At 36.4% G+C, this 11,141-nt stretch overlaps 1 protein-coding gene across 2 annotated transcripts; it reads left to right on the top strand.

Annotated features, from left to right (window-relative positions):
* The first annotated feature begins 1,295 nt into the window (after positions 1-1,295).
* Positions 1,296-10,870, top strand: LOC112775314 (DExH-box ATP-dependent RNA helicase DExH5, mitochondrial). 2 transcript variants are annotated; one of them, XM_025818885.3, is made up of 20 exons: positions 1,296-2,127; positions 2,307-2,461; positions 2,592-2,679; positions 2,916-3,161; positions 3,688-3,783; positions 4,890-5,078; positions 5,215-5,374; positions 5,451-5,581; positions 6,247-6,414; positions 6,498-6,770; positions 7,051-7,245; positions 7,399-7,602; positions 7,746-7,815; positions 7,912-8,060; positions 8,211-8,516; positions 9,060-9,119; positions 9,251-9,403; positions 9,538-9,648; positions 9,779-10,273; positions 10,353-10,870. In XM_025818885.3, the coding sequence occupies exons 1-19, from the start codon at positions 1,744-1,746 to the stop codon at positions 10,241-10,243; spliced, it is 3,603 nt and encodes a 1,200-aa protein (XP_025674670.1). In that variant the 5' UTR covers positions 1,296-1,743; the 3' UTR covers positions 10,244-10,273; positions 10,353-10,870. The 2 variants fall into 2 exon arrangements, with proteins under 2 accessions (XP_025674670.1, XP_025674669.1); XM_025818884.3 differs by having other exon boundaries at positions 9,779-10,870.
* Positions 10,871-11,141: the final 271 nt, after the last annotated feature.

Genomic DNA, 11,141 nt, shown 5'->3' with positions numbered 1-11,141 from the left:
AGTTCAGAAGATATTATTATATATATTAGCATATGATGTAATTTGAATATAAAGGAAACGGCATTGGGAAAGAAATCCAATTGGTATAGAATATACAAGGGTCAATGAACCTTAGCCATTTCACCGCCAATATTATTGTCACAGTCACATGCAACAAGTTTCCTACAATGCCCATTTGTCTTCTATATTCACTTTCATCTCAGTCCCTGCTTTTATTTATCACAACAAATATATATATATATACATGCAATTTTTTATTTTATTTAAACAGTCTCTGTAACCTTGGATGCTGCCGTTGATGGCGGTGGCAACTGTTTAATTATTATTTCTTCTCAAACATTGGATCATTTTGAACGGACAATTTTTTTAAAAAAAGTTTGTTTTATTAATATTATAGGATATTTCAAACAAGCTAAGGGTTCATCAGCATCCGAGGAAGTAGTGGATAAGAAATTTATGTGAACATGAAAAGGATTAAATCAAAGTGAGGTTGGATTATAAATTAATTCAGTAATTCACGACTAATCAATAAGTTATTGTATATATAAAATAAGATTTAAACACTTAATTTGTTTTAAGTAGAAGGGTGAGTTGAACCATCGACTGAGCCATTGGTTTGAGTTTAAATTCTAGTGGTTGAGAAAGTTGTTTTTTTTTTTTTGTTAAAAAAAAGTTTCAATGGGCTTAATGAGATTAAATTAAAAACTTGGAGAAAAAAATAAAATGAAGAAATAGAGGAAGGGGACTTGAAATATAGGGAAATCTGAATAAGTCCAATGTTTCTTTGGATTAGAGAATAAGCCCAATCTGAATAAACCGAAATGTTATGTTGGATTCGAAGTTAAGGCCCATTATTCTCAAGAGTATTTTGGTCTTTTGGAGGCCTGCAGTTGACCAGAGAAAAGCCCTGCTATTGAAGGGGACAGGGCCCAAAACAAAAAGCTCTACTCGTAAACGTTTTAGTTTTTTCTTTAAATATATAAAATAAGTTAATTTTGCGAATTAAAAAAAATATTTTGATACACTACTATATAAAAAAATAGAAAAAGTCTAGGGGCCAGCAACTTTGTGAAATTATGGCCAGCATGTAACCAGCAAAGAAAAGTGAGCCATTGGATGAAATTTCACATCTATCTCACACCATTAAAACTATCATTAATAGCTATTTGATGGCTACAAATCACAAAGTTGCTGGCCCCTAGCATTCCTCGAAAAAATATGTAATAATCACATAGGTCGTACAGCCTCTTTGGCCATGTAATATTTAATAATCATGAAATGCTGATTTGAACTTCATCATACAATAATGACGTGATTTATGTTATTTCAAATATGCCAAAAAAAAAAAAAAATATAGTGAATTTGTTATATTAGTAAAACTATTTTACTTCACAAGTTAATTTATAAATGGAATATGAAATTATAACAGTTGAAATGATTAAAAATTCAAAGTGAAAGTGAAAATGTATGAACGAATATGGTGTGGAATTGATTCGGCGGGTATGGGAGTGTGACGTGGCGCGTTGCGGTGGAGAGAGGCATCGCTTCATCTCGTCTCGTTGTCACTGTGACTCACTTGTTCGTTGGTTCCCGCAAACTGCAAACCCAATCCAAAAACAGCTGAAGCTGAAGAAGAAGAAGAAGCAACAGCAGCAACAAGAAAGAGCCATTGAAAGTAGTGCTGAAAAAAGAACCGCGAAACTTGCAAAACGACGCCGTATATAGTGACCTAACTCAGTTTGTATGCCCTTCATTATTCTCTCTTCTTCACACCCTTCTTTGTTGACCGCCAAAGCCCTAAAACCTTCGATTCACGCCATGAAGGACCGCCCTACGCTGTCCTCTTATGGCGCCATTTACGTTCCCCCGCACCACCGCCTCCGCTCCGTCATCACTTCCGCCAATTACAACTCCTCCGCTCCCTCTGTAGCCAAGCTCCGGGATCACCATGGCGCAGCTCTAAACCCTAGACCCGTTGCTTCAGCTGCTCCTACCACTGTGCATCGCTCGCAAACGACGTTGCCGGAGCAAATTCCTGTCAAGGGGAATTCGCGCTTTGTTTCAGCTTACGACGACGTGGTTTCCGAGGAAGGCTCCGATCGTGAATTCGAGGCTCCCTCATTTCGGGTGAGCTTATTTATATAGCAGTTTTTCGTTTGTTTGTTTTTGTTAGCGTAAAGGTTCTCTGTATGGAATATCTTGAATTATTGGTTAATCAAATGTGGAGGATTTCTTGCTATAATGGAATTTGAGTTTGATGAATAATATCTCATTTTGCGGTTGCTGCTTCAAAATTTGCTTGCCAGAGTGCTTCACCAAATGATAACGTTGATGAGTGGATGAGGAAGCTAACATTGCTCTTAAACGACAAGAGTAAGCAAGAGTTGTTGTCCAGGGAGAAAAAGGATAGGCGTGATTTTGATCAAATTGCGCTTTTGGCAAGCAGAATGGGGCTGTATAGGTATTCTGCATTTTTATTTTATAGCTTTTTTGTTTAAATTTATTTTCAGACCTGACTATTAATGCATGTGTTATATCAATATGTCTTGGTCTTTGTTGTTGGAAATCTCAATTACTTGTATTTATGGCAGCCACATGTATGCAAAGGTTGTTGTCTTCAGTAAGGTTCCACTTCCAAACTATAGATATGACTTGGACGATAGGCGGCCGCAGAGGGAGGTATATTACACTGATATAGTTGGTTTCTCCACTTTTCCCCTTGCTCTGATTGCAGACATTAAACAGAAACTGAAGTTATCCCAAATGTTCTTGCTTTTCTTCTTTCCAATGTTGTATTTCTTTTATTTTCTTTACTGGATTGAAGCCTAAGGAACTTAGAGCATATATCTTGATGAAACTCTCGTGGAAAATTCATATATGAAATCAGCCTTAGTAAAGCTTTCAAGACTTGACAGGTGAGCATGCCTATAACCTTGTTAAGGCGAGTTGATGCATACTTTGAGGAACACCTTACCCGAAAGTCCAAGATGAAGGAAAGCTTTTCAGATGTATCATTTACAAGATCAAGCAGTAACAGTAGTATTGGTACAGATGAAGGGCTTTTTGAGCACCCTGAGCCACTTGCATCTAGTAAGGCTGTTGGGGAGAAAATACTTAGGCGGAGGAGCTTGCAAATGCATGATCAGCAGCAAGCATGGCAGGTTACATCCCCTAAAATATAGAATAATGGCATATGTATTACTGTTCTGTGGTTGGGCTTGAGTGCATTTTTGAATTTATTACTACTTCCATCTAATCTGCTTATGGAATGGTACCTATTGAGTTTCCACTGCTAGGGCTTGAAAGGGATTGTGCAGTTGTGATTTGTGAAACCATTTATTCAGTTTTCATAAAGATGACAAGTCACAGTTAAGGCTTAGGAAGTTAGGATGATGGTTCCATCAATTAACTAGTTTATAAAATAATTATTGTTACTCGTGCCTAAGTTATGTGGTTTTACATTAAATTTTTTTTTTTTGGTATTTTTAATTGCTTTGTGGCTGTCAATTTGGTTAGCATTTGTACTCTACAAGTGCTTATAGATATAGGTTTTTGGATTTATGCTGCATATCGATGGGGTGTAATACTCTATTTGATGTTTTTCAAGGATATGTAATGAGGTTTTGAAACCAGTGGAATGAAACAAAATGGCTTGGGGGTCCTTTACATCATCCCTTACCATTTCAGGAATCTCCAGAAGGAAGAAGAATGCTAGAATTTCGCAGGAGTCTCCCTGCTTATAAAGAGAAAAAAGCAATATTGTCTCTCTTATCAAGAAATCAGGTTTGTTGAGTAATGATATTTTGTTATTTTTAGTCACTGACTAATTACAAGCTGTATGCTATTCCTTTTGTCGAGGCTTTATTGTGTATCCTCACAAACTATTTCGGTAAAATTATCGTGTCATTTTTTAAATGAAAAATATTAGTCAATTTCTTAGTACATTTTGGTAATGTGACTTAACAGTAATTCATAGTCTTAATTTCAATCTTTTTTTTTCTTTTATTATTATTATTATTACAAACAACAATAACAACAACAACAACGAAGTCTTGTCCCACTAGGTAGGGTTAGCTACATGGATCAAACGACGCCATTGAGCTCTATTATGTATCATGTCTATAGAGAGGCCGTTTATATGTAGATCTCGTTTGACCACCTCATGGATGGTCTTCCTCTGCCTTTCACCTTTGTCCATTTTCTATCTCATCTACCCTCCTGATTGAGTGTTCTGTTGGTCTTCTTCTCACATATCCAAACCACCTGAGACGCGATTCTACCATCTTTTCTACAATAGGTGCTACTCCAACTCTCTCTCTTATATCTTCGTTCTTTAATCTATCCAATCGCGTATGACCACTCATCCATCTCAACATCTTCATCTTTGCTACACTTAACTTATGTTCGTGCTCTCTTTTGGCCGCCTAACACTCTGTACCATAAAACATAGTCGGTCTGATAGCAGTGCGATAGAATTTACATTTAAGTTTTAAAGACATTTTTTTGTCACATATAAAACCAGACGCACTCCGTCATTTTGACTAACCTGTTTGGATCTTATGATTTACATCCTGTTCAATCTTTCCATTATCCTGTATGATGTACCCAAAATATTTAAAACTTTTAACTTTTTATAGGATGTTTTCTCCAATCTTCACCTTTGTATTAGGGTTTTTCCTTCGACGGCCGAACTTACATTCCATATATTCCGTCTTGCTACGGCTTATGCGCAGACCATATACTTTTAGAGCTTCCTCCATAAATCCAACTTCTTATTTAGGTCTTCCCTTAACTCTCCCATAAGGACGGTATCATCAGCAAAAAACATGCACCATGGCATATGCTCTTGGATATTAAAATTTTTAATTATTAAATGTCATATTGTGCAGGTAGTTGTCATCTCAGGCGAAACAGGTTGTGGCAAGACAACTCAAATTCCACAGTTTATTTTAGAATCTGAGATAGAATCAGTTCGAGGAGCTGCTTGTAATATCATATGCACACAACCAAGACGCATATCAGCTATGTCTGTTTCTGAAAGGGTTGCCTACGAGAGAGGGGAGAAATTGGGTGAATCTGTGAGTTCCTTGTCCAAAAACCATTATTATCTTCCTGCCTATGACTCGTCTCTGTTTCCTTGGGAATTTTAGTTTTTTCTCATGTCTGTTGCTTGTTCTTGTTCTTTTTCTTTCTCTTTTTCTCTCTTTGTGAAAGGTTGGATATAAAGTTCGATTGGAGGGTATGAAGGGGAGAGATACCCATCTTCTCTTTTGCACCACGGGCATCTTATTAAGAAGATTGCTAGCTGATAGAAACTTAACAGGTGTAACTCATGTTATCGTGGATGAAATTCATGAGCGTGGGATGAATGAAGGTAGAATTTGAACTTGACTTTACTGTTTAGGTTTCAAAAGATATTTGCATATTCATATTCTTGTTTTTCATGACAGATTTTCTGCTTATCGTCCTTAAAGATCTCCTTCCTCACCGACCTGAAATGAAACTGATTTTGATGAGTGCTACCCTAGATTCAGAGCTCTTCTCTTCTTACTTTAATGGGGCACCAGTTATGAATATTCCGGTTTGTCACAAGAACTGAATATATTCCCAATTTGGGCTGTCATGGGGGATAGTTGTGCCTTTGGGTTTTCTATAGGGTTAATGGGTCTTGATGGTCTATGTAGGAAATATAAGAATGAGACTGTTTGGAAGTATGGAGTGTATGGGAGCAAACTAAGCATGATATCTTCATTATTGGAATACAATTGCTTAAGAGTTTTAGCATTAAGAAGTTTCTATTCTATTTATTTGGGTTTAAACATTATTAACTGTAGAGTAAACATTCATTTTGATCCTTGAAATTTTGTGTCATGAATTTTAGTCACTAAATTTTTGACATCAAATGTGTCCCTGAAAATTAATGTATCACAATAGTCCTTATTAGTTGTTTGACATCAAATAGGTCTGCAGAAATTAAAGCGTGACATTACTTTAGTCCCTAAAATATGGATGTGACATACTTTGGGGTTCTATTTGATGTCAAAATCATTTTATGGCTGTTATGATATTATATTTGGATTTTCGAGGACTAAACTGCTACCACTCTATTTTTCAATAATTAAAATGCATGTTCATTCTAAATTATATTCCTAGTTTGCTGAATGAAAGGAATAGGATAATATTTTGGTGCCAAAGTTTAGAAGTTTTCCTATTTCTTATTGGTTTGGTGGATGTGCTTACTAATAGGGCTTCACATATCCCGTTAGAACTCATTTTTTGGAGGACATTCTTGAAATGACGGGCTACAGATTGACAACTTCTAATCAAATTGATGATTATGGTCAAGAAAGGATGTGGAAAATGAACAAACAGGTCCCAAGAAAGAGGAAAAGCCAAATTGCTTATGTTGTCGAGGTAATCTTGAAATTTGAACTTCAGTTGATTGTTGATTGTATAGTACTTTCTTAGTTTCGGTTCATTTTGAAAAACATGACCAGGATGCTATTAGAGCTGCTGATTTCAAAGATTACAGCCCACAGACACAGGAGTCTTTGTCGTGTTGGAATCCTGATTGTATTGGATTTAGTCTCATAGAATATATCCTATGCATGATATGTGAGAATGAAAGGCCTGGTGCTGTTTTAGTTTTTATGACTGGATGGGATGATATAAGCACTTTGAAAGAGAAGTTTTTGGCTCATCCTGTCTTAGGAGATCCAAATCGAGTTTTGTTGCTTACCTGTCATGGCTCAATGGGCAGTTCAGAACAGGTAATGCTTTTGTCTGTTGATGGATTTTCGTTTAAGTTGATGTTGTAATTACTCTGGATCATCAGATCTGCTATAGATATACTGTAATAATAAAGGAATTTTTAGTTTGAAATAAAAAGGTCAATGATGTTTGCATCACAACAATCCCTTATTGATACCTTGTATGAAATTACTATTCACAATGTATTACATGCATAATCTGTTGTTGAATAAATTAAATATATGCATTGCATTTCACAATATTTAGATGGATTATATTTTTTCTGCATTGGATATGCAGAGGTTAATATTTGAAGAACCCAAAGATGGAGTAAGAAAAATAGTGCTTGCAACAAATATCGCTGAAACGAGTATCACAATAAATGACGTTGTTTTTGTGCTTGACTGCGGAAAAGCAAAAGAAACATCATATGATGCACTGAATAACACGCCCTGTTTGCTTCCAACATGGATCTCTAAGGTTTCTGCCCAACAGGTGAGGCTAGACTTTCAGTTAATTTTGTACCTGTCACCAATCATTTGAATATTTAGACCCTTTTTTTAGCTTCTGGCATCATTATATATTTGGATGGTTTGTTTTGTTTTTGTTGTTGTTTTTATTATTATTAACTGATTCTTATTTTTCTAGAGACGAGGAAGAGCTGGTCGTGTTCAACCTGGAGTGTGTTACCATATCTATCCTAGATGTGTATATGATGCATTTGCTGAGTATCAATTGCCAGAAATTTTGAGGACACCCTTGCAATCTCTGTGTCTGCAAATAAAAAGTCTAAGACTTGGAAGCATACCTGAGTTCTTGTCTAGGGCTTTGCAGTCTCCGGAGATCCTTGCGGTAATGATAAATTCGATACTTGTATGGTTTAGAACACCATCATTTCATGCACAACTTTAAAATAGACAAATTTATTTAATTGTGTTGATTATTTGAATACAAATTTATATCTCAGCATCTTGGTTAATTAATTTTATTCACAGGTACAAAATGCTATTGAGTATTTGAAAATAATTGGGGCTTTGGATGAGAATGAGAATTTGACTACTCTAGGTAGGTTTTTCCATCAGGAAAATCCCTTTCTAGCCTCCTTCTCTCTCTCTCTCTCTCAATATGACAATCACTTACACTTGCTCTTTGAATTGACAGGGTCCTATCTGACAATGCTTCCTATGGAACCCAAACTTGGCAAGATGCTTATATTAGGGGCTATCTTCAATTGCCTGGATCCAATATTAACTGTGGCTGCTGGCCTTAGTGTGAGAGATCCTTTCCTAACACCACTGGACAAAAAAGATGTAAGTTTATTCCTGTGTTTGGACTGACTGATGTGTAAATGCTAGTCCTTTTTATCCATTTTTATTAGAGGCCAATTGAAACTTTACCAAGAATTCTTCTTTACTGATATTCTCTCTTGGCATGAACATATTTTACATTCTTCACTGTAGCTTGCAGAGGCAGCAAAATCTCAGTTTGCTGGAGCATATAGTGACCACCTTGCACTTATAAAGGCTTACGAGGGTTGGAAAGATGCAGAATTAGACATTGGAGGATGTGAATATTGCTGGAAAAATTTTCTTTCAGCACAATCAATGAAAGCTATTGATGCTCTTAGGAGAGAGTTCAGATGCCTGCTCAAGGATATTGGATTAGTTGATAGCAATACAGCCAACTGCAACTTGTGGAGCTGTGATGTGAATCTCATCCGGGCAGTTATTTGCTATGGTCTATATCCTGGAATTTGCGCTGTTGTGGTATGTCTTCTTTTACCATATATACCGAAGAAGTCGTTTCCCTTCTAACTCATGGTGGAGGAAGTTGGGACAATTTACTGATGTTCTTTTCCATTTCTCTCTCTTATCACAAAAGTTGATGCTTGTTGACAACCATGCACACAAAAATAAATCACGATTATGCTCTCTCTGAAGTTACTTTCTTGAAAGACACTGATTTATCTAATGGCTGGGTGGGGCTTATTTTGATTATACATTTTCATACATAATTGTATATATGAAGATACCCAGTTAAAATATTTTAAATTAAGTAATTAGTGTTTCATTGAGTGTAATAACAAAATATAATTAATAAGGGTTATTTTCACCACCTCTTTTGTGTGTGTGCGCGCCTTTTTTCCCCTTGGTTTTTTTTTTTTGGGGGGGGGGGGGGGAGGGGGTAATAATATATTTAACTTAAAAGTATTACTATTCTGAAAGTGTTTGGGGGACATTGTGTGGTGGTATATTCTTATTCTTGTTTTGGGACTACATAAAATAAATGAAGTGTAATTTCATGTGCAGCACAATGAAAAGTCATTCTCTTTGAAAACAATGGAGGATGGTCAAGTGCTCCTATATTCGGTTAGTTCATTCAAGTCATAATTTGCTGGTGGTTGTAAATTCTCTGCACACTTTTGGATGGATCTTTTATGTTGACTCTTCTAAGATTTTGCTTTCCCTTTTCAATTGTATGTTCATATTTCATTTTCTAGAACTCCGTCAATGCTCGGGAAACTAGAATTCCATATCCATGGTTACTTTTTAATGAGAAGATAAAAGTGAACTCTGTTTTCCTCCGCGACTCCACAGCTGTGCCTGATGCAGTGGTGCTTCTGTTTGGTGGGAACTTATTGAAAGGGGATGCTGTGAGTGCCATGTGATTTCATGATTTGTTATTGGTTCTCATTTTTATTCAATATTCCAAAGGATGTACAGCTTCAGTTCCCATCTATGCTCTAGTCGTCTGATATTTTAATGGAATTCCATCCTTTTCTTTCAGGATGGCCACTTAAAAATGTTGGGAGGATATCTGGAGTTCTTCATGGAACCTCCTGTTGCTGATCTGTACCAGTGTGTAAAGAGAGAACTTGATGACTTAATTCAAAGAAAAGTAAGTACATTAATTTCATGCTGCTAAGAGCTTTTCTGTGATAACTAACAATTTCTTGTTGTAGATGGAAGTAGCATTTTTGGTGCTTAATGTTTACATTTAATTTGATTTTTTCTCTTGTACTGGGCAGCTACTTTTTCCAAAGATGAGCATACACTTGTATGATGAACTCCTATCAGCAGTGCGGTTGCTGATTTCCATAGACACATGTGAAGGCAAATTTGTATTTGGTCGTCGGGTCTTTAAACCAGCAAAGTCAACAGTGATGGCCACATCACATCCAGCATCGATTTCAAGGACTGAGAGTGGCCCTGGGGGTGATAATTCTAAAAGTCAGCTCCAGACCTTACTCACAAGAGCAGGATATGCTGCACCCAGCTACAAGACTAAACAATTGAAGAATAATCAGTTTCGGGCTACAGTTGAGTTCAATGGAATGCAGATAATGGGCCAACCCTGTAGCAATAAGAAAAGTGCAGAAAAAGATGCTGCAGCTGAGGCCTTGCAGTGGCTGATGGGTGGAAAACAGTCGGGCAGTGAGTATATCAGTCACATGTCCAAGTTGCTGAAGAAAAGTAAGAAGGATCACAACTGAGTAGTCAACTACAGGGATCTCAATGGAAGGGTAAGGAGAGCAAGGTGAAGGGACTGTTGTTGACGACTTGTCCTACAGCCTTACCCGTTTCATTTCTTTTTGGATATAGGGACAGACTTTCGGCAGTGACGTTATTGTATGGTCTCGGATCAAAGCCAAATTTGTTCATACCAAAACCCAAGCCATATCCAATCTGGCGTGTATCATACTCGTTCAATTTGAAGTTGGAAGATAATAATTTTTTATTGAAGTAGAATGGATCTCCAACATGAAGCAAGGAATTGCCACTCAAATCTTTGAGGATATTAACTGTCCTATTTGATGCAATTGCATCTTGAGCGAAAAAACTGATGGTTTCGGGAAGAATCATTTTACAACAGCAGGATGTAGCAGATACCATTCATCATTTGGAGGGAAAGCGAGGATGGCAAACATTGAGTGAGAAGTGATTCCATGCTTGCACCCTATTAATTCTTTGTACAGTATTATTGATAAGTGATATATCCTGAAATCTGTCATGGAGGACCTCAACGAAGCTTTGTCTTTGTGCTGTGAAAGCAGAATGATGGTAACTAGTACTGCATATTTGGCCGTCGAAATATAAAATTTGTTTCCATTTTTTGCAAATACGATAGAGTGAAAAACATAAAGAGTTAACTAATTAAACTTCAGCTAAAGACGTTAGGCCAGAGGTGTCTTATTGCCAGCTTAGAGTTGGAGGAAACCAAAATCTTAAAATAATGAATCTTTTTCCTTTTTTTTTACTAAACTAAAAAGAATCTTTGTTTTCAATTTTTTTCAATAACTTTTTGGTATTGTTTTTGTTGTATTTTATTTTGTAGGATATGGAAGTTTTGTTATATACATACTAAGATAATGATTTTTATCTTTTTCTTTT

Source organism: Arachis hypogaea, chromosome 19 (genome assembly GCF_003086295.3).
Source record: "Arachis hypogaea cultivar Tifrunner chromosome 19, arahy.Tifrunner.gnm2.J5K5, whole genome shotgun sequence".
NCBI lineage: Eukaryota > Viridiplantae > Streptophyta > Magnoliopsida > Fabales > Fabaceae > Arachis > Arachis hypogaea.
This window is presented reverse-complemented; position numbering and strand designations above follow the sequence as displayed.

Bases quoted from the DNA above. Each gene is read 5' to 3' on its own strand.
- LOC112775314 (XM_025818885.3), top strand. From the start codon at position 1,744: ATGCCCTTCATTATTCTCTCTTCTTCACACCCTTCTTTGTTGACCGCC. The intron at 3,784-4,889 runs GTTTGTTGAGTA...CATATTGTGCAG, and splicing joins CTCTCTTATCAAGAAATCAG to GTAGTTGTCATCTCAGGCGA. The intron at 6,415-6,497 runs GTAATCTTGAAA...AAACATGACCAG, and splicing joins AAATTGCTTATGTTGTCGAG to GATGCTATTAGAGCTGCTGA.